The sequence below is a fragment of the Tachysurus fulvidraco genome, chromosome 5 (assembly GCF_022655615.1).
Source record: "Tachysurus fulvidraco isolate hzauxx_2018 chromosome 5, HZAU_PFXX_2.0, whole genome shotgun sequence".
Taxonomy (NCBI): Eukaryota; Metazoa; Chordata; class Actinopteri; order Siluriformes; family Bagridae; genus Tachysurus; species Tachysurus fulvidraco.
In genome coordinates this window covers 8,718,974-8,741,041 of record NC_062522.1, presented here as the reverse complement: position 1 = coordinate 8,741,041, position 22,068 = coordinate 8,718,974, and the positions used below count along the sequence as shown (strand labels likewise).

At 40.0% G+C, this 22,068-nt stretch overlaps 1 protein-coding gene across 4 annotated transcripts in view; it reads left to right on the top strand.

Moving 5' to 3' along the window:
• lrp8 (low density lipoprotein receptor-related protein 8, apolipoprotein e receptor) overlaps positions 1-22,068 on the top strand; it is a 204,759-nt gene that overhangs the window by 135,304 nt on the left and 47,387 nt on the right. For all 4 annotated transcript variants that reach the window (XM_047814280.1, XM_047814278.1, XM_047814277.1 and 1 more), the window contains exons 5-9: positions 8,645-9,028; positions 14,322-14,447; positions 15,313-15,435; positions 20,294-20,413; positions 21,761-21,886. In XM_047814280.1, coding sequence (XP_047670236.1) covers positions 8,645-9,028; positions 14,322-14,447; positions 15,313-15,435; positions 20,294-20,413; positions 21,761-21,886 — 879 coding nt within the window. The remainder of the gene's footprint in view (positions 1-8,644; positions 9,029-14,321; positions 14,448-15,312; positions 15,436-20,293; positions 20,414-21,760; positions 21,887-22,068) is intronic.

Genomic DNA, 22,068 nt, shown 5'->3' with positions numbered 1-22,068 from the left:
ACAGGGAGAACATGCAAACTCCACACACACAAGGCGGAAGCGGGAATTGAACCTCCAACCCTGGAGGTGTGAGGCAAACATGCTAACCACTAAGCGTGCCCCCATTCTACTGTTTATTGAAAACAAAATTTTAAAAATCATCATTCAGAGCTAAAATACTGAAAAAAAATAGGCACAAATATCTTGTTTTAATTTGGAGCAAATATTGCAATATTATTCACAGACAAACGAATGTAAACAATTTAGGATTGTTGAACGGTTGCAGGATGCAGCTGATTTCTGAGGTAACTGATTTAATTTTAATTATTTTTTTTAATATGTTCTTTTGTTCTATTTGTCTATTTTTTTATTATGTTTTGTTTGTTTGGGTTTTTCGTTTGTCTGTTTGTTTGTTTTTGGACTTTAGCACAAAACTGTTTTTGTGTAGAAATGTAATTGTAAAGATAATCCAGACTGACTCAGAAGAAAGTCTCAGACCCCATACAACATGTTTCACTCATTTTCTTGCAAACCACCCAAGCTTTTAAGAGAAAATGAGCAATCATCTTTTAGCAGCTGTAATTGTTTGTAATTGTCAGAGGTCCGTCTGCTTCCCTGTTATACAGGACATATTCTCTCACAGTTGGTGAGAGACCTTTAATTAGCTTGTCTAGACTGAATGTGAAATTATTCTTAGATGAACCGAACCGATTCTAACCGTTCCAGACGAATTGAAGTGTTTGTAAAGATTTAAAATAGATGCACCTGTAAGTTTCCCACTCGTGACACAGGTCAGCCATTAGTTTAATGTATGCAGCTTGAAAAATAGCACCTGCAACATTATTGTAATTGTCATTGTACCATCCAGCTGGTCATTTTCTGTTTATGTTGGCAATAAAGTGCCACAAATTAGACTGTCACCAGTAAGTCTCCAAGTGAGAGACAGTAAGCTATGGATGCATAAAAGTTACATTTCCTTCCTAAAAAAAATTTAAGAATTATGTGGATATTGTGGATTTCTGAGGATAAAATATAATTATTTTAATTGTATGGCCAATGGCTAGTTTCTGCTTTATTTTTAAAGGCAGATTTTCCATAATCTTTTAGGATACATCTCATTATGTCCTGTATGATAAATATGGTCGTTGAAGCATACTTAATGTAATAAATCTGTTTTTGTTTTGTTTTTTTTGTTTTTTTTATTAAAAGGAATGGGTCTTTAATGTTTGAGAGCCAATTCTTTATAAATCAGCAGTTTATAAGTCAGCAGTTAGTTATCACAGTCAAAGAACAAAAATTCTAATCGAATTGTCTTTTTCTTTACTTTTCAGTGGATCAGATGTTGTGTAGATTCCTGGTAAATTCATTCACTTTAACAATACTTAGACTGTCAACTAGAGAAAACGATAGGCTGGCCATCATGTTACACCGCTCCCAGCCTTCTTTATGCCACATTATAGTTGAATCTGATTGGTCAGATGTGTAACATAAACTATGGGTTAATATTTATGAATTGTAATTCCTTTCTTCTTGTTTTAATAGTAACAGCTCACATACAGTACATGGACTTGGATGGCATTTTTTTAAAAGTGTGTGTGTGTGTGTGTGTGTGTGTGTGTGTGTGTGTGTGTGTGTGTGTGTGTGTGTGTGTGTGTGTGTGTGTGTGTGTAAAACCTTCCTCTTCCTCCTTTGGCTTTGTTCATGTGAAGCCTGTGTCTTTGTGTTAGCTTCAGACAGCGTAGCGGTGTTAAGCTGCCTCACTTACAGTCTCTCTGTCCTCACCACATAAACACAGGATCTCCTGGAGAGAAGTACGTTTCTGTAGCTCCTAACTGTAATGATGGAAGCGTAATGCCCATGTGTTCCTGTACGCTCTGTTAACTTCTTGCTTGTGTACCACAGGGGAGCTGTACAGCGTAACATTTCCTCTACTGTACCCTGAAACTCAGATTTCTGTTTTATTTTGTGGTGGTGATATAATAGACACTGAAATTTCTATTATTATTTTTATCAGTAAAAGTAGTAGTATTAATAAGAAAAAAATACACAATCCCCACCGCTACCGTTGTCTCAGAGCCAGAACAAATAGCCTGAAAAATAGCTTCTTTCCCGTGGCTGTCTCTGCACCGAACAGCTGATATGGTGTTAACAATCACCACTGTACTGTCACTTTTCTTCTGTGTTTTGCATTATTTTGCAATACTTTAAAATCATGCATCCTTGCACTACCCAAAAACTATCATTACACTTCTGTATGTCCATCCATATTTATTCTGTCTAGTCTGTGTATATATATAGTCAAGTCAAGTCACTTTTATTGTCACATCACCACAGCACATGTGCCTTGGTGAGTGAAATTCTTAGGAGCAAACTCCAGGAATTATAGAACAGTTATACAGATAAGATATAGATAATGAGTTGACATGTGAAAATGTGCAATTTGCTCATACATATAGTTAGTGCAATATGTATGTGTACAATATGTACAATTAACTATTGGGCATCCTTACAGTAGCACTACACATTATATGCAATATGTACTTATATATGTATATATGTAAATATATGTAAATATATTCTATATAAAATACTATAAGGTGCAACAGATTGTACAGGTACAGAAGTGACATGGATGTGCATCGCATGGTATCTAGTGGTAACAGATGGATTATGTCATCAAATGCATTGTGTATATATAGTCCAGTGTGTATGATGCAGTGTGTGTGTATAGTCAAGTGTGGATAGTCCGAAGTTAAGGTGCAGTGTGTGGCATACCATATTGTGAAAGTATGCTGTAGGGTGTATTAGTTGTGACTGTTAATTAGTCTGAAAGCCTGAGGGAAAAAGCTATCCCTCAGTCGACTGGTGTGGGATCGGATGCTGCGGAGACGTCTTCCTGAGGGAGTCACTGATGATTCTCCGGGATTTTCTTATACACCGCCTTGTGTAGATAGCCTGGAGGGAGGGAAGCTCACCTCCGACAATGTGGCTGGCAGTTTGCACGACCCTTTTCAGAGCTTTATGGTTGCCAGCGGTGCTGTTTCCAAACCAGGCAGTCCGTCAGGATGCCCTCTATAGTGCAGGTGTAGAATGTTCTGAGGATGCTGGGGCTCATTCCAAACTTCCTCAGCCGTCTCAGGAAGAAGAGGCATCGATGTGCCTTCTTCAGTACTTCGTCAGTGTGTGTGGCCCAGGTGAGATCCTCGCTGATGTTAACGCTGAGAAACTTGAAGCTGCTCACCCGCTCCACAGTTGTCTTGTTGATGGTGATGGATTTGTATTCGCTCCACTGTCTCCTGAAATCCACCACCAGCTCCTTGGTCTTTTCAGTGTTGAGTGAGAGGTGGTTCTCCTGACACCATGTAGTCAGGGTGCTCACCTCTTCTCTGTAGGTCGTCTCATCGTAGGGAGTACAGGAGTGGGCTGAGGACACAGACCTGAGGAGCTCCAGTGTTGAGGGTCATTGGGGAGCAAGTATTTCTGCCCATTCTTACCACCTGACTTCTGTCTGTCAGGAAGTCCAGAATCCATCTGCACAGAGATCTGTTTAGTCCCAGAGTCTGGAGCTTTGCAACAAGTGTGGCAGGCACTATGGTGTTAAATGCTGAGCTGTATTCTACAAACAGCATTCTCACATAGGTGTTCTTATTTTCCAGGTGGGAGAGAGCAGTATGAAGGGTGAAAGCAATAGCATCATCTGTGGAACGGTTGCTGCGTTATGCAAATTGTAGCGGATCAAGTGAGGCAGGCAGCACAGAGCAGATGTAATCTCTGATGTGTCTCTCAAAGCACTTGCTGAAGATGGGTGTGAGAGCAACTGGCCTCCAGTCATTTATGCATGTGATTTTATTTTTCTTTGGTATGGGCACAATGGTGGATTTTTTGAAGCACGATGGGACCACAGACAGACAAAGGCATAGGTTGAAAATGTCTATGAAGACACCGCGCATGCTCGGAGCACACGGCCTGGGATGCCATCAGGACCTGCAGCCTTGCGGATGTTTACCCGTCGAAACGATCGGGTTACATCCGCGACAGAGACAGAGCACTCTCTGTGTGGGCGGGGTTATGAGCCTTGAAACGAGCAGAAAAGTTATTTAGCTCATCCGGTAGAGAGGCGGCAATGTTCACAGTCGCTGGTTTGTTCCCTTTAAAGTCCGTGATGTTGTTGATGCCCTGCCACATGCTTCTTGCGTCGTTGGTGTTGAATTGTTCTTCAACTTTGTTTTTACATTGTCTTTTATATTGTTCTGAATATATAGATGTACATATTCATAATGACATTCGTTTTGTACAGCTATATCTGTCATACCACTTCATACTGTATCACACTAAAAAAAAACACACTATATATACCCTTATTCGGTTATATGTACATATTATTACACCTTCTGTATAACCTCATACCCTTATTTATTACACTGCCACTTGTAAATAAGCCATCTATGCACTTCTGGTTAGATGCTAACTGCATTTCATTGGCTCTGTACATGTACCTTGCACAATGACAATAAAGTTGAATCTAATCTAATCTAATCTAATCTAATCTAATCTAATCTAATCTAATATTCTCCTGCCATTGCAAACAGCTAGCCAGCTACAGTAGTTAGCCATGTCTAAACTAGCTTATTGTCACAGCCTCAACTTCTTAGCATAGTTTAAAGCAATTATTTACCAGTGAAGACTTTTGTTCTTAGTTCTCAATGTACATTTGTACATTTATTAGGGTTAGGGTTAGGGTTAGGGTTAGGGTTAGGGTTAGGGTTCCTAACTCCACCCTGCATTTGGTCTGTTTTGGGGATGTGGTAGTCTAGTAGTTAAGGTGATGGGCTACTGATTGTGAGTTTGAGGACCATTGAGGCCCATTGCAAGCTTTGGGCCCCGAGCAAGGCCCTTAGCCCTCGTTTGCTCAGTTGAATAAAATAAGAGAAAAATGCAAGCCGCTCTGGATAAGGGTGTCTGCTAAAGACTGTAAATGTCTGTTGATGATTGCGTTAATCTATTCTGTATTTGGTTTAGTTGATTAGTCTGCCAAATGTTTGTGGACTCCTGACCATCACACCCACATGTATGTGATGTACATACTGTATTATGTTTCAGATTTAGTCTTCTGTACTGTTCTAGAAGGCTTTTTCACCAGTTTTTGGAGCGTGGTTGTTGGGATTTATGAGGACAGGCACTGATGTTAGTTGAGGAGGTCTGGGGTGCTGTCAACGTTCCAGTTCACTGTTCAGTGTTCTAGTTCATTGTTCTAAACTTAGCAAACCATGTTAACATAGAGCTTGGCTTTGTGCAACGGTGCCTTACCATGCTGAAACTAGTTTACATTCTGTACATGGCATTAGCAACCTGTTTACATTCTGTACACCTTGTTACATTCTGTACAATTGTGTGCTTCTAACTTTGTGGAGAAGAAGCGCATATGGGTGTGATGGTCAGGTGTCGACATACCTGTGGTCATATAGTGTAATTCCAGGGAAGAGAAATTGCCATGCTATAGCATCCAAGGACATAGAATACAGTTGTGTGCTTCTTCCTTTTTTTTTTTTTTTTTTTTTTTTGAGAAGGCTTACATACACATTTGTTATGTTTCACCAAGCTGTAGTTTCGTATCTTTTTGTTCATCTTTCTCATTGTTTCTTTCCCCAAATTGGTCACCTGTTCTCCAATATTATCTAACAGCTACCAACTAGTGAAGCTGAAGGCTAACACGTGCTTCCTCACAGACACATCGAATGGCAGTATAATCGCAAAAAAAATGCTAGCTAATTATTATTATTATTATTATTATTATTATTATTATTATTATTATTATTATTATTGCTATTACTGTTGATATTGTCACCTTCCTCATACCCAATTTTACATTTACATTTTGTCTTGTGTGATACCATTACTGTCTTCATCGTTATTATTGTCATTATAATTATAATTATTAATATATTTTCCTCTTTGATTTATGTATGTGTGTATATATATGTATGTATACACACACACACACACACACACACACACACACGCACATGTTTTGTTTTGTTGGTCTTTGTATTTGTATTTTTGCATCTAATAAATAAAAAAAAAAGTAACAAAAAAAATGCTAGCTGCCGTTTTCCACATACAAGAGCTCACAGAAGCACAGGATAAGATAGTGTCTCTGTGATCGATGAGGGTATTGTACTCTCTGCTCACTTCCACACATTGTTTTCCTCATTGTTTTGAATTGTATCTGTGCATTAGATTATACATCTAGATATACATGTAATAATTGACTGCATGCTCTTTGGCTATGATTCGTAGACACAGATTAATAAATAGCAGATGGATTTTATGCGTGTGTGTACGTTCTTCACACCGTCATAGTTTACACTTGTTTTTTACACTTGTCACGAAGAGATGAGTGAGATTTTAGTAAGTTCTTGGCTATTTAGTTAAAAAAAAGCTTTTATTTAACAACAGTAAACAAACTTGTCAAGATCTTGGTGTGACACTCAAACAGCATTTTCCAATATGGGCATTTTCATAACATTTTGAAGCTGTTCAGCCTTTCACCCTGTATTGTGATATTGCAAAGTGAGCTCAAATAAATAGGCAGAAAAATTTGACATTACAAAACAGCAGAAATAAATATCATCAGCTATCTATCCGTGCGAACAATTTCTGCTAAAGCACAGAATTTTGTTACAAGCCTGAGAAAGCAGTATGCTGTTCACGCTCTCTATTATGTTGGTTCATGCCGATCATGTGTGCGTGCGTGTATGGACCAAGGTCACTATGATCCTGCTGATCTCAGGCTTTATCTATTACCTGTCTGCTGTTCTGGATTAAACAGTGTCTGCTCGAATCAATCGATGAGGTTTAATTCTGCTCCCTTTTGTTATTTTCTACTCTTTTGATTCTCTACATTGGCCCTGACCTTTAGCAGATAGCATCATGTGGACGTTCCCTGATAGACCTGACGCTGAACTAGCTCTCCAGGGTTATCTCGGCTCTGTGGTCTGCTCATTCACTGCTGGCCTCAGGGAAAAATCTATCAGAGCAAACAATCTGCGTGCACACGGTCTGACAATCCCTTTAAAAACACTCCATGTTTGAGGTGTGTTGTGACCTGACAGGAGAAGAGTGGTGTCGTATACATCAGTCCAGCTTATACAGCTTCCTGTTCGAATTTACAGGAAAGATTAGGGGCCTTTATCCCTCCTTCCTTCCTCATTCCATCCTTTTATATTTCACATTTCATGGCAGACAATAAAAAGTTATGATAGGTGATATATATACAATACAAGGGAACATTGTGGGTTATGTGGTGCAGTGCTACTGCAAAAATTATACGTGCGAGTGTGCATGTGAAAAACAACTTCTATTTGAAAAAAAAGAGGAGAGGGATTTTTTTAAATCCAGTATATAGGGAAAGAGAATATTTACAACACATTAATGCACAGATGTTCGATCTTGTCTAGAAAGGGTCAACGTAGGTGTCGGGTTTCATTCCAACAAAGCAGAAGCTGCACCCGAGTACAATGGAAGCCAAGATCTACTAAATAAACAGGTTGAATCAGATGTAAATGTCTGGAATGAAAAGCTGACACGAATCAGACTGGACATCACCAAGGAGGAGAGGTAGCTCAGTAAACAGGACATTGAACTACAGATCGGAAGGTCGTGTGCCACCACCACCAAGCTGCCACCCCTGGACCCCTGAGAAAGACCCCCAAACCTAAGCTCCTCACTTGTATTAAAAATAAGATGTATGTACGTTTCTCTGGACAAGGATGTCTGCCAAAAGTTATGTAAAAGTAAAGGTGTAGTAGATCCACCAAGATAAGATCTATCTATCTATCTATCTATCTATCTATCTATCTATCTATCTATCTATCTATCTATCTATCTATCTATCTATCTATCTATCTATCTATCTGTCTGTCTGTCTGTCTGTCTGTCTGTCAGTCTCTCTCTCTCTATCTCTCTCTCTCTCTCTCTCTTTGATCTTTTTTCCTGTTTTTTTTTTTTTTTTTTTTTTGGTATATTGGATGTGAAAGCAAAATCGTGCCGCTACAAATCCTCCTTATTCAGAGCCTGGCATGGCAGCTTGCTAATGGCATTGTCATTAGCGTGAATGAGTTTGGAGATATATACCTTTTGCAATTGATCCCGGTTAATTCTTTTTTTTTTTTTTTTTGTCAGTGTACACACAGATAAACACACTGTTTGCATGATTTGCATATTAATAAAGCCTCTTGACTTAGGTACATACATCCCTCCTTTCAGATTTGCAAATTTCTCACACATACTTGAGTCTAGCGTTAAATCCTTTAATCAAAGCTGTACAAGACGAAGTGTAAAGCCAAACAGCTTTACAGCTCAGGGTTATTTAGTAACCCTATTAGGCAAGGACATGCGCACGCCAGGTCTGTTTATGATAATCGTTTTGTCTGAAATCAATGTTTGTTTGTTTTTTAGATCTTTATAAATTTATTACACACTGAGACAGAGATAGGGTTAGGGTTAGCCTCTATGTTTGCAGGTTTAATTCTAATTTCTCGTCTTTGTATCTCTTCGGACATCAGCAGTTAGTCCATATGTTTTGTGCACACTCAGGTCTAACAGTATATTGTGATTTCCTCCTCTTCCTCCTCCTCCTGCTCTGCTTCTTCTTCCTCCTTCTCAGATGAGAAGGTTTGTCCGCCGAAAGAGTTCCAGTGCCGGAACGGCTTGTGCGTGGCCCCCAGCTTTATATGCGATGGTGACGATGACTGCGGAGACAACAGCGATGAAGAGAAGTGCACATCAAGCACAGCCAGCACATGCAGCCCTCGGGAATTCCGCTGCAACAACTCCGAGTGTATCCCGGCTCTGTGGAGCTGCGATGGTGACCCTGACTGCAGAGATAAATCGGACGAGTTGCCGGAGCGCTGTCACAGCAGGAACGAGCCGAAGAAGCCAGGCTGCCCGACTGGAGAGTTCCAGTGTGGTAGCGGAGAGTGTGTCCATCTCAACTGGAAATGTGATGGTGACCCAGACTGCAAGGACAAGTCCGATGAGACAAACTGTCGTAAGTAAATATGCAATCAGCAACAATTAACGCAGACCAGATCATTTGTGAAAGAGTTGAATTTAAATTCACTGCGAAAGGGGACAGACAAAGTCCAACACCATGTTCAGGAACGAAAATAACTCTCTGTTTCAACCTAATGGAGAAGTCAGATATAATAAAATATAATTAAACAAGGAAGAAGGGAAGGAAACAAGGAGAGGGTGAAGGAGGTATGATAAAGAAAAAAGATGAAAGGAAACAGGGAAGAATGGAAGGAGTGAGGAAAGAAGGAGACAGGGAAAAAAGATGAAAGGAAACAAGTAAGAATATGGAAGGAGGGAAGGAATCAAGGAGACAAAGAAGGATGGATGACAAAGAGGAAAAAGATGAACATAAACAAGGAAGGAAGGAAAGAAGGAGAGGGGGAGGATGGATGACAAATAGGAAGAAGATGAACAGAAATAGGAAAGAATGGAAGGAGGGAAGGAAAGAAGGAGAGGGGAAGGAGAGATGACAAAGAGGAAAAAAGGGTGAAAGGAAAATTAGAAGGAGGGAAGGAATCAAGGAGGGAAGAAAAGAAGGAGAGGGGAGGAGGGAAGAAAACAGAGAGAGGGAAACGGGTAAGTATACTGCATGAAGAGAGAGACGAAGAAAAGAAGATGAAAAGGAAACAATGATGGTAGAAAAGAAAGAAATTTGGAGAAAGAGAAAGAGGATAAAACAGGCCAGGGGTTGGGGGGGAGGGAGGGAGGGAGGGAGGAAGGAAGGAAGGAAGGAAGGAAGGAAGGAACAGTTTTGTCTTGTTGCTGATTCACAAGGACAAAGTGCATGAAGAGTTTTTGTGAGTGCTCTTTAAGTTGGAAATATGTCTTAACTAATAATAAGATCATTTAAACTCATTTAGTGTAATAAACGTCCCACATCTGCAGTAAATCCCTCTATTATACTAACTAAATTTATTTGCATGGATATTGCTCTTAGACACCATTTTTATTGCCGTAAATACACTCATAAATGAACGAATAAATCAAATGCAGTAAAATAACGAACAAACGTTTAAATTCAACACGGCAACAACAGTATCGCAAAAATAATCCCCAAACCTCATCATCTGAATAACAGTCTGTGTTGGTAAAATGAATGTTACAGGAAAAATCACCAAGATTACACCTTGCAGACGCTTTTATTTAGAGCCAATTTCATTTTAATTAAATATCTGATTGATTGAGGGTTAAGAGCCTTGCTTAGGGGCCCAGAGATTGCAGCTTGGTGGACCTGGCATTCAAATTCACGACCTTCCGATCAGAAGTCCAATGTCGAAGCCTTAATCACTTCCCCACGTTGGAGTTTCTATGGTTTTTGTGGAGCGTCAAGCAGACACGTCTCTGTGTCAGCAGATATTATAGAAATTCATTCATTCATTCATTTTCTACCGCTTATCCGAACTTGTCGGGTCACGGGGAGCCTGTGCCTATCTCAGGCATAAAGGCAGGATACACCCTGGACGGAGTGCCAACCCATCGCAGGACACCCACACACACTCTCATTCACTCACTCACACACTCACACACTTGGGACAATTTTCCAGAGATGCCAATCAACCTACCATGCATGTCTTTGGACCGGGGAGGAAACCGGAGTACCCGGAGGACAAACTCCACACACACACAAGGCGGAGGTGGGAATCGAAGCCCCAACCCTGGATGTGTGAGGCTGGACGTGCTAACCACTAAGCCACTGTGTCCCCTATTATAGAAATGTGACAGTAAATTTTATATAAATCGCATTTTTCTTGAAATGATTTACTGGAAATTCTATATGAGCTGCTGTTAAAGAAAATTAATGGACACCTTCTGACCAATCAGAATTGAGGATTCAAGATTCAGTATTGGTGATTACAAAGGCCATAGTGGTTTGTGTGTGTGTACGAGTGTGTGTGTGTGTGTGTGTGTGTGTGTGTGTGTGTGTTCCAGACTAGGCCCTTTGACATGCACCTTAGCGTCTGAGCCAATGTAAACCCAAGTAATTTCTGTAGAGAAGAAATCAGTGTGGTGCGATTCACAAGTGCCCTGCTTGTTGCTAAGTAACCGTGTGTGTGAGTGTGTGTGTGTGTGTGTGTGTGTGTGTGTGTGTGTGTGTGTGTGTGTGTGTGTGTGTGTGTGTGTGTGTGTGTGTGTGTGTGTGGTAACCTTGTGTGAATTGGGGTACAAAGGAGGCCTCTTAAATTTGAGAGTCTCTTCTTCTGAAATACTTCATGCTTTTCACTTCCAATTTAAAACACCTGCTTATGTTTTTCTAGGAACCCGAAGACGAACCCGAAGCTCATCTGCACGTTCGACTAATTAGATGTGAAAACAGACCAAAAAAAATAAAAATTCAGACAAGTTTGTAAACAGACTGACGTTCAAAATTCTTAAAACGTTATGCACCGATGTCTAAGGTTTACGGTCACGTGGCCCTAATGTCACAGAAGCCTCAGGTAGCACGAAATGATTATAGAATTGAACTCGTGTGACACGTGTATCGTGTGAACTTCTTGGCATTTTGAACATTTTTTTCTTCTCTCCCAGGGATTTCAGGAAAACGTTAAAATGTCTTGACAAATACACACTACAGATATAGGGTATAGAATCCAATTAGAAAAATTATGGATTTATCCTTTAATATCTGGTTTCTATTAAATTCATGGACAAGTTTGTGGAAACGTGATTATTACGACCATATGTTAACAATATTATAAGGTGGAAGCGTAAAATAAATAAAAAACAGCTATAGAGCCTCCTCTTCCCTGAAAAAAAAAAGCATTTGTAAATCGCTTTGGATAAAATCATCTGTGAAATTAATAAATTTTGCATTTAATAAAAATAAATAAATTAATTAATTAATTAAAAATGATAAAAAAAAAATAAAAACCCTAGAAACATTTTCTTTGTAACTTTGAAGAATGTTTTAAACTCATGGTATCTTAAGCATGTAACCAGTAAGTTACATTAATGCTGTATGCAGTATTCTGAGCCAGCATTAATGTATTCAGTGTTAGAGATTTAAGCACTTATGTACTGTACGTCGCTCTGGATACGGGCGTCTGCAAAGAGTTGTAAATGTAAATGTAAATAAATGTAAATGTAAAAATATTGAATTGTAATTTCTCTTAATTAGAACTTAGAGGGATGAGAATCAGCACCACCAAGTCCGAGGCCATGGTTCTCAGCCAGAAAAGGGTGGCTTGTCCCCTTCAGGTTGGTGGAGAGTTCCTGCCTCAAGTGGAGGATTTTAAGTATCTTGGGGTCTTGTTCAAGAGTGAGGGAAGGATGGAGCGGGAGATCGACAGGCGGATCAGTGTATCTTCTGCAGTGATGCGGGTGATATACCAGTCTGTTGTGGTGAAGAAAGAGCTGAGCCACAAGGCGAAGCTTTCTATTTACCAGACGATCTACGTTCCTACCCTCACCTATGGTCATGAGCTTTGGGTCATGACTGAAAGGACAAGATCCCGGATACAGGCGGCCGAAATGAGTTTCCTCCGTAGGGTGGCTTGGCGCTCCCTTAGAGATAGAGTGAGGAGCTTGGTACTCGGGAGGAGTCAGCTGAGGTGGCTCTGGCATCTGTTTCTGATGTCTCCTGGATGCCTCCCTGGGGAGGTGTTCCGGGCATGTCCAACCGGGAGGAGGCCCCAGGGAAGACCTTGGACACGCTGGAGGGACTATGTCTCTCGGCTGGCCTGGGAACACCTGGGTATTCCCCCGGAAGAGCTGGAGGAAGTGTCTGGGGAGAAGGAAGTCTGGGCATCCCTGCTTAGACTTCTGTCCCCACGACCCGGCCCTAGATAAAGCAATAGAATATGGATGGATGGATGGATGGATGGATGGATGGATGGATGGATGGATGGATGGATGGATGGATGGATGGATGGATGGATGGATGGATGGATGGATGGATGGATGGATGGATGGATGGATGGATGGATGGATGGATGGATGGATGGATGGATGGATGGATGGATGGATGGATGGATGGATGGATGGATGGATGGATGGATGGATGGATGGATAGAACTTGTTACGACCGAACACGTTGCAGCATGACAATGCCCCTGTGCACAAAGCTCCAGCTTGTACTTAAATAATAAAAGTCTCCTTATAGTTACTGAGGTTATGGATTAATTGAGCTTTGGGTGGAACATTAATTATCTGTATTATTAATTTTGTCAATAGAAGATCCTCAGAAATATAGCAAGACAAGCGTGTGTGTGTGTGTGTGTGTGTGTGTGTCCTTGTCTGTAGAAATGAGTTACATCCAGCATAGAATCATTTTCTGTTTTGTTGAAATTGATCACCAGTTTATCTCCCACCGCTGCCTCACTACTGAGACGCACTGCATGAATAATTAAACAAGCTTTAAAAAAGATGAATGAGAAAAAAGCATCTCGCCCAAACAGCACAAATCACTGCATTCACCTAGTTTGTGTATATCCCTGTTCACTGAAGGCATTAAGGCAGAGAGCGATTGGTGTTAGTGTGAGGCTTTGGGGGTTTAGTGCAGATGTGAGTAAGAGATTGATTTGGAATTGCAGTGCAACTTGTGTTTGACCTGACGACAAAGGATAAGACAAAACCGTTTGCTATGCTGTAATGATGAGGAATAATTTACATTACAATTAACCTGTGTGTGTGTGTGTGTGTTTATCTCTGTGTGTGTCTGTTTATCTTGGTGTGTGTGTGTGTGTATCTTTGCGTGTGTGTGTGTGTGTGTGTGTCTATCATTGTGTGTCTATCTATCATTGTGTGTCTGTCGTCTGTCTGTCTTTGTGTGTCTGTCTCTCTTTTGTGTGTGTGTGTCTGTCTATCTTTGTGTGTGTGTCTGCCTATCATTGCATGTGTGTGTCCGTGTGTGTGTGTCTGTCTATTTGTGTGTATGTGTGTGTTTATGTGTCTGTCTATCTTTGTGTGTGTGTCTGTGTGTTTGTCTATCTTTGTGTGTGTGTTTGTGTATGTGTGTGAATGTGTGTCTATCATTGTGTGTCTGTCTATCTTTGTGTGTCTGTCTATCTTTTGTGTGTGTCTGCCTATCATTGCATGTGTGTCTGTGTGTGTCTGTCTGTCTATTTGTGTGTATGTGTGTTTGTGTGTGTGTCTGTCTATCTTTGTGTGTGTCTGCCTATCATTGCATGTGTGTGTGTGTCTGTCTGTCTATTTGTTTGTATGTGTGTGTTTGTGTGTCTGTCTGTCTATCTTTGTGTGTGTGTGTCTATCTTTGTGTGTGTGTGTGTGTGTGTGTGTGTGTGTGTGTGTGTGTGTGTGTGTGTTCTCAGCTCTCCTTACCTGCAGGCCGGATCAGTTTCAGTGTGGCGATGGCTCCTGCATTCACGGCATTAAGCAGTGTAACCGTGTACATGACTGTCCGGACTTCAGTGACGAAGCAGGCTGTATTAACAAGAGTATGTTTCAGTTGTTCTGTTTCTTGTTCTTTGTTTTTCCAAGAGATGAAATCTGTTTAAAACTCAGGTGCAGTTTAGAAAACTCATCCCTGACCTACCTGAAAGTGGTCCAGTGTGTAGAAGTCAAGCCAAACATTAAATAACTAAATCACGTAACTAAATACAGCCGGGACTTTTGAATTCTGATTATGAATGTGCTTCAACCCACAGAAACAGTATTAAAATAAATCCTCCTGAATGATGATTTCATAAAGACTTTTTTGAATTTGTGTTATTTGCACTAGTTGTAAATGTAAAACATTTTAGATCGTGTCCCAGAGGTTACCTGAAATAAAATAAAAGATAAAATGCTTTGAGTAAAATACACAGCACAGATATAATGTAATGAAGAGAGACTAGTTTAAAAAATGAAGGATTTATCCTTTAATATCTTTGTCTATTGGAGTATTTCTATAAAATTACATATACATTGTATAAAGTATGTGGACACCTGACCGTCACACCCATATGTGGTTGTACCGTAGGTTTGTTCCCACAAAGCCGAAGGCACACAAGTGTATAAACACAGATAGAGACCCAGATCTTCCCTGAACACTTAACTAAACGCTAAGATCTCATTACCGTCAAAATAAGTTAATACAGTATACAAATTTTGATGTTATATCATGTTATAAATATGATCTACATCCCGTACTCCTGCTCGTAAACACACCTGCCTGTGTGTTGTTAGTGTGTGTTCATGGCAAAAGATAGAAAATCTGTCAAAGTGACTAGCAGATTATGTCAGTGTTTTTTTTGTTTTGTTTTTTTTTGTTTTTTTTTAAAGAATAAAGAAATCTAAGAGGAGATTGTTGTTTTCTCACAGCTACTAAATGTGAAGGGCCACTGAAGTTCCTGTGTAATGACGGGGAGTGTATCGACAGCAGCAGGGTGTGTGACAACATCAAGGACTGTAAGGACTGGTCAGATGAACCCATGAAGCAGTGTGGTGTGTATCCCAACACACACACTCACATACACACGATAATACACATAACAGGCATAAATTCCAGTTTTTGCCTCTGGTTTAAAGAGTTAAAACTTTTATTCAGTCTCAGCTTGTGTTGATTTTTACAGTAGAAATGTTAATTACTGCTGACATTAAAAATAAAGTTAGAATATGGAGCTCGGTGCATCTATACAATACCGCGTCATTAACTAATCGGGATACGTTTAAGAATCATTTTTCTCATTCGTATTGATGTGTTCAGGTCGAAGCTGAAGTAAAAGGATGCTGTGTGATTTATTTCTTCGCTCGGCTCTCCATCACTGCAGATTTCATACAGTAGCCTTCACCTTCATCTATCAATGCAGCCATATTAACACTGAACTGACTCCATATTAATCATCCCACACCTGCCCCTGTGACTGCCCCTGTGACTGCCCCGTGATGCCGTTTCCAATATAAGATAGTCTCCTTGGTGTGTTCTGTTCCCTACTGCAGCAGGATGTTAATTGAGGATATATGACATTTCCAAAATGCCAGCTTGTTTTGGTAAATGTTCCTGCACACACATAGCTTTCTCTCTCTCTCTGTCTCTCTCTCTCTGTCTCTCTGTCTCTCTCTCTCTCTCTCTCTCCTTCTATCTCGCTCTGGTGGCTTATCTGCGGTATGAATCTTTAATGCAAAACATATAAAGGGGCATGGCTGCTGTCGAAGCTGGTGTTAATTTCCCTGAGGCGGTCGCTCTGCTCTCTCCACCCTGCAAATGAGATTAGACGGAGCACCTGCTTCACTGGCACGGCCCGCTAGCTTCAAGTGCACGCAATGCAACTCCAAATCGTCCGGCGTGTACGACGATCCGTCACCTTCAACATATTCATGAACATGTCCTTTCAATCATCAAAGTGTGACCTCTGCTCTTAGCCTTATAATTCTCAGCCCTTATCTTTTATGAAAAATCACGTCCGTCCCCCCACCCCCATCATGAAATATTAAATTCTAATTTATTTTTCTGCAAGCTTGTTGTTTAAATACTGCTTTGATTTTCATATCCATTTTTTAGATTCCCAAAGGTTTGTACAGAACATTGTATATAAACAATCATTTAAGTATTATTTAAGTGTTTTTTCTTTTAAAATCACAGCCCAAAAGTCCCAATGCTGTTATATCTACAGTTGAGTTCTTTTAGTCTTATTAGTTATAAGTTATAAACCTGATAGAATATCAGCTTGTGTGGTTTTTTTTTTGCCTGTGGATGTGGATGTTTTTTTTATATATACTCTATACCAGGGGAGTCAAACTCAAATTCACAGTGGGCCAAAATATAAAACTGAGATAAAGTCAGGGGCCAAACTGAATATTTATTGAAAAATTAACTGCAACTGATATGTAATGTTCAACCTTCTTCATATGGAAACAAACGCTCGTCTTTACAGCAGCTTCACTTTTTGATTTTGCTTTCATGAACATAGTCTGCCGGGAAGCCAGACTTTTTTTCCTCTCCTTCGCCTTCTGGAGCTTCTGCTTTACGTCCAGGTCCTTATACTTCTCATAATGTTTCGTTTCATAGTGTCGTCTTATGTTATCTTCTTGAGTTAGACACGTTAGCTCCGTTAGCACACAAGACAAACAGATCTGTCCTTTATATTCGTGAACAGATTCGTAATCTGCCTCCCTCCTGTCTTGAAAGCTCCTATTGTCCATCTTTCGCTTGGCCATTTTTGTGAAGGTTGGAATTAACTTGCCCGATGTGACTGTAACATGGTTGTTAACGACTGTCAACAGAGAATGAGGGGCGTTTGCTGTTCGTGACTATGAGTCAATACAGTAGCAAGGCATTCTGGGATTTGTAGTATTAGCGGAGCATGCGGCTAGTCAGCTGTAATGCACATCTGATATGATCTCGCGGGCCAAATATAATTACACAGAGTTTGACACCCCTGCTTTATACTATATAGTATATTAATACTGGTACCATGATATAAATAACCTAATTAGTATTAAATAATCCTGGCCTTCAGAGAACATTTTGTTTTTGCTCATTTGTTTAGCTCTGTTTTTGTTTACTACTGCCATAAGATAGTTTTTAATTCAATTCAATTTCAGTTTATTTGTTAAAGTTTAATTAAATTTAAGATTAATATTAGACTTATATTTAAATGTGTTTGTATTTATCCCTAATGAACAAGCCTGAGGTGACTGAGGTGACTTTGGTGAGGAAAGGGCTAGGCAAGGGCTAGAAACATTAGGAGAATGGAAAATGGAAAAAGAGGAACAGGAACACAAATACAAGAGACAACAAAGAGACAAGGACTCAGCAAAAACACAGACGCAAGACAACAGGTATAAATAGGGGTGACAATCATAGAAACACAAGGAACAGGTGTGCAGAGGTGGGAAAGGACAAGGAAAGGGCAGGGCCAACACATGTGACACTAAAGACACATGGCACAGAAACAAACTTAAAAATGTCCCCTTAGTGTCCAAAATAGGAAAAGGTCCAGGCCAATTCCTGACAGGGTGACACTGGAGGGTGTGTTTATAAACTGTTATAAACACTGGAGAGTGTTATTAAGAACAATGTCCTTTCTACAATCATATACAGTCTGACAATTGTGTATTGATTAGGAGGTTTTTATCCTTAAAGTCCACATGTAGTTGGCATCTTCTCTGTGAATGTCTGAAATCTTCATGAAGTAGAACACAACTGCAGCCGGTACATCTTTAGATCCCTCAAGACGGTTAGAAAATGAAAGGCGAGTGGAGAGGAATTAGCGTGGCCGCTGTTCATAATGTTTTTACAGAGTATCGTTAATAGAGAGCATGAGAGCAGCAAGAAAGTTCATTAAAACTGAGTCTAGGTTGTCTGCACTAGGAGTCATTGAGCAGTGTGTACTGTTTGACTTTTAATTGTCTCAGTGCTCTCAGAACTGAAGTGCTCTCACACACATACACACTCACACCACTGCTTCATGCTATGCAATACGTCTGTACATGCAAATCAGATATGAAGATATGAAGCTTATGGAAAAATCCAAGACTACGTTTCATTGAGGCATCCTGACACGTTACATCCAGAGATGTACCAGCTCCGGTTGGATTCCACTTCATGAAGATTTCTGACATTATTTGCTGACCCCATGAGGGCTTTTTAATCAGGGGGGCACGGTGGCTTAGTGGTTAGCACGTTTGCCTCACACCTCCAGGGTTGGGCCTCCGCCTTGTGTGTGTGGAGTTTACATGTTCTCCCCGTGCCTCGGGGGTTTCCACCGGGTACTTTGGTTTCCTTCCCCGGTCCAAAGACATGCATGGTAGGTTGATTGGCATCTCTGGAAAATTGTCCGTAGTGTGTGAGTGTGTGAGTGAATGAGAGAGTGTGTGTGTGTGCCCTGTGATGGGTTGACACTCCGTCCAGGGTGTATCCTGCCTTGATGTTGATGACGCCTGAGATAGGCACAGGCTCCCCGTGACCCGAGGTAGTTCGGATATGCGGTAGAGAATGAATGAATGAATGAACCCCTTAATCAATACAGATGATGAGCTAATATAAGAGTTGCTCAGGAGCTCCTGGTTACACAACTCCAATTGACTGTATATGACTCTAGAAAGGACATCATTTATAATCAAACTCTCTGGTATTTATGGTAATTCACACTCTCCAGTATGAGGTTCCTTTTTCCTTTTCCTCTCAAGGTTTCTACTTTTTTCATCCATTTGAGTTTTTCCTTGCCACAGTCACCTCAGGCTTGCTCATTAGGGATAAATAGGGATACATTCAAATAATTGTACATAAAACGGTTTATGCTCTGTAAAGATGCTTTGAGACATTGTTAAAAGCGGCATATAAATAAAATTAAATGAATTTGAATCGATCATTAACATTTAGCACCGAGGGATACATTTACTGCTAGTCAGAGCTGGGGTAGTTAATAAGGTAGGTAAATAACGCTACTAGTTTATATTCTGGGAAATAAAACTGAACAAATTCTTTATAAAACATAATACATGCATGAGTCGATAGTACCTGAGTGAGACCAATTATGGTAATATTGCTGAGGTTGAGGAAGTGTCAAGAGTCTGAATATACAGACCACACTGACAGGCCTGGCATTTTAACTGTACCTCTGGGATTTTTACAGCAGATCTAAGACCTGGTAGTAAGGTTTAAACTGAAAATTGAGGAGTAGTCCATACCCATTAGATTTAAAGATGTTTAGTACACTAAAAAAATGCAGATAGTGTAATTGTATTACAACCCTCGTACGTAGTCACAACCATGTGTCTTCATTTATTTCTGTACTCTGCACTCAATCATGCATATGTTGACACAAGGCAGGCTAATTACTGTGTACGTCTCTGCTGATTGTGAAAGCTTCTTGAGCTGCTTATGATCATTAGCGTGCTTAGCATTTTACTGCAGGAACTGGAATGTATTTGGGTTTCAAAGCAATTAGAAAGCAAATATTTTTTTGTGGGTGTGTATGATGCTTAAAGTATATCTCCTGATATAATGATATTTCCTCCCTGCTGTGAAAGCTTCCTGACGAGTGCCAAAGATTATTTAGATGTATTATGCATATTGTCACCCACTACTTTCACTCCGTCAGGCACATTATCCTGTAGCCTATTTTTCAGCGTTTAAGTTAAGTCTTGCTTCTTGCCAAAGGTGTGCATGGGCAAGCAAGGGAGGTTTTACTCAGCTCATCGTTTTCCCATCTCCCTTGACCCCTCTGAGAAAAAGCTAAATGAATCAACATTTCTTTTTAGTTTTTGTCAGGACGCCAGGGGCATTTCACACAGCTTCAAATCCCAGCTGGATTTACTGACCTTTTTCATTCCCACTACTGTCTTTTCTTCATTATAGGCCTCAATGAATGTGCCAATAACAATGGTGGCTGCTCTCACATATGCAGAGACCGACGGATAGGCTACGAGTGTGATTGTCCCTCAGGTTACATGCTGCTGGATCAGAGGACTTGTGGAGGTAAAGATTCCTCTTAATAGAGCGCTGCAGGCATGACTTATTTTTTTAGGCAAACCTGGGAGTTAGCATCACTCTGGTTCACTCGACCAAAAGCCAGTAGGAATTTTCTATAATATTATAATAATATTATTTTCTATGATATATAATTATCAAGGTAATCTTCGCAAACAAATACAACCTGTAAATTTTGCAGTCTGAATACAATCTCCATAAGTAAGTAATAAAATCTGATTTGATTTGAAGTTAATAAGTCTCCAGAAGTCAGACTGCAGTAGTCAGATGACTGCTACTTTTTAAAACTTTATTTAAAAACATGTTCTGTGATAACAAGCCACAGTGGTTGGAGTTGGAATAGTTCACAAGAGCATTTTATTATTATAAACAGACCAAGGTTTACTGTTTGGTGTGATGATGTTTAGTGTCCCTGATGTCCACAGTAGTCCCATTTAGCAACATCTTAGCCTTTTTCAAGATTCGTAAAATATTAAAATTCACGAGTGGGGTTTTACTGATGTGGATAAAGCGTGACATTTAACCAAAGACCCACTAAAAAACACATTGACTTCAGGACGATGGAACAGAAAGTGCTAAAATGCTAACTCGTTTTTAGCTTTCTCATTGCTAACTCGTTCCTGCAGCAGATTATTCTAATAATGGTCTTTATCTTTATTGAACCGAGACACTATTTTTATGAGACATTATTATTGTTTTATAGGGCATGTATAGAGTGGATTAAATCTTAGTGTGGTCTGTCGATCTTATGTCTGAGACTGTGGTCATCCGATGTTATTGTATCTAAATTATAGCAAAAAGCAAAAAAGAAATAGCTTTAGTTTCAGTCTATAACCTGCTTTAAATACATTCATATAAATACATTCGTATACGCTACCAAACCAATCTGGTATTTATTTATTTATTTATTTATTTAATAGAAATCATGTTGGATTACAAGTGTTATGATTGAAACAGTCAGTGAGCCCTGAGATTTCTTAAACCTTGGTAGAAAGGACTATCATGATCTGAAATGTCTGCGATGCTCCAACGCCTCAGTCACAATTCCATTTTTAAATGTACACTTCTCTTTTTTCACATTTGTTGATACCCAGACTTTAAAAAAGCTAGAAGTTCACTTCTGATTAAAATACAAATATAACACGTATTTCAATTCAACAAAGTGTCTAGTTGTTAGAACTTCATACGGAAATGTCTGAATGTACAGGACATTGGACATACAGAATGTGGTGGGGTTTTTCCCACCCACGCTTTTACATTTGCAGCCACAGGTTTGTAGTTTGACTTTCTAGGTTCTAGAGGCCATAAATCTCAACTGAATTATTTCTCCTCCAGACATAGACGAATGTGAGAACCCAAACACCTGCAGTCAAATTTGCATCAACTACAAAGGTGACTACAAGTGTGAATGCTACGAGGGCTATGATATGGATCCAGTGTCCAAGACGTGCAAGGCTGTGGGTAAGGCGTGTGTGTGTGTGTGTGTGTGTGTGTGTGTGTGTGTGTGTGTGTGTGTGTGTGTGTGTGTGTGTGTGTCTGTGTGTCTGTGTGTCTGTGTGTCTGTGTGTCTGTGTGTCTGTGTGTGTGTGTGTGTGTGTATATAATTTGCATTTTCCATTGCTCCTTGGGTCCCCCAGTCCAAA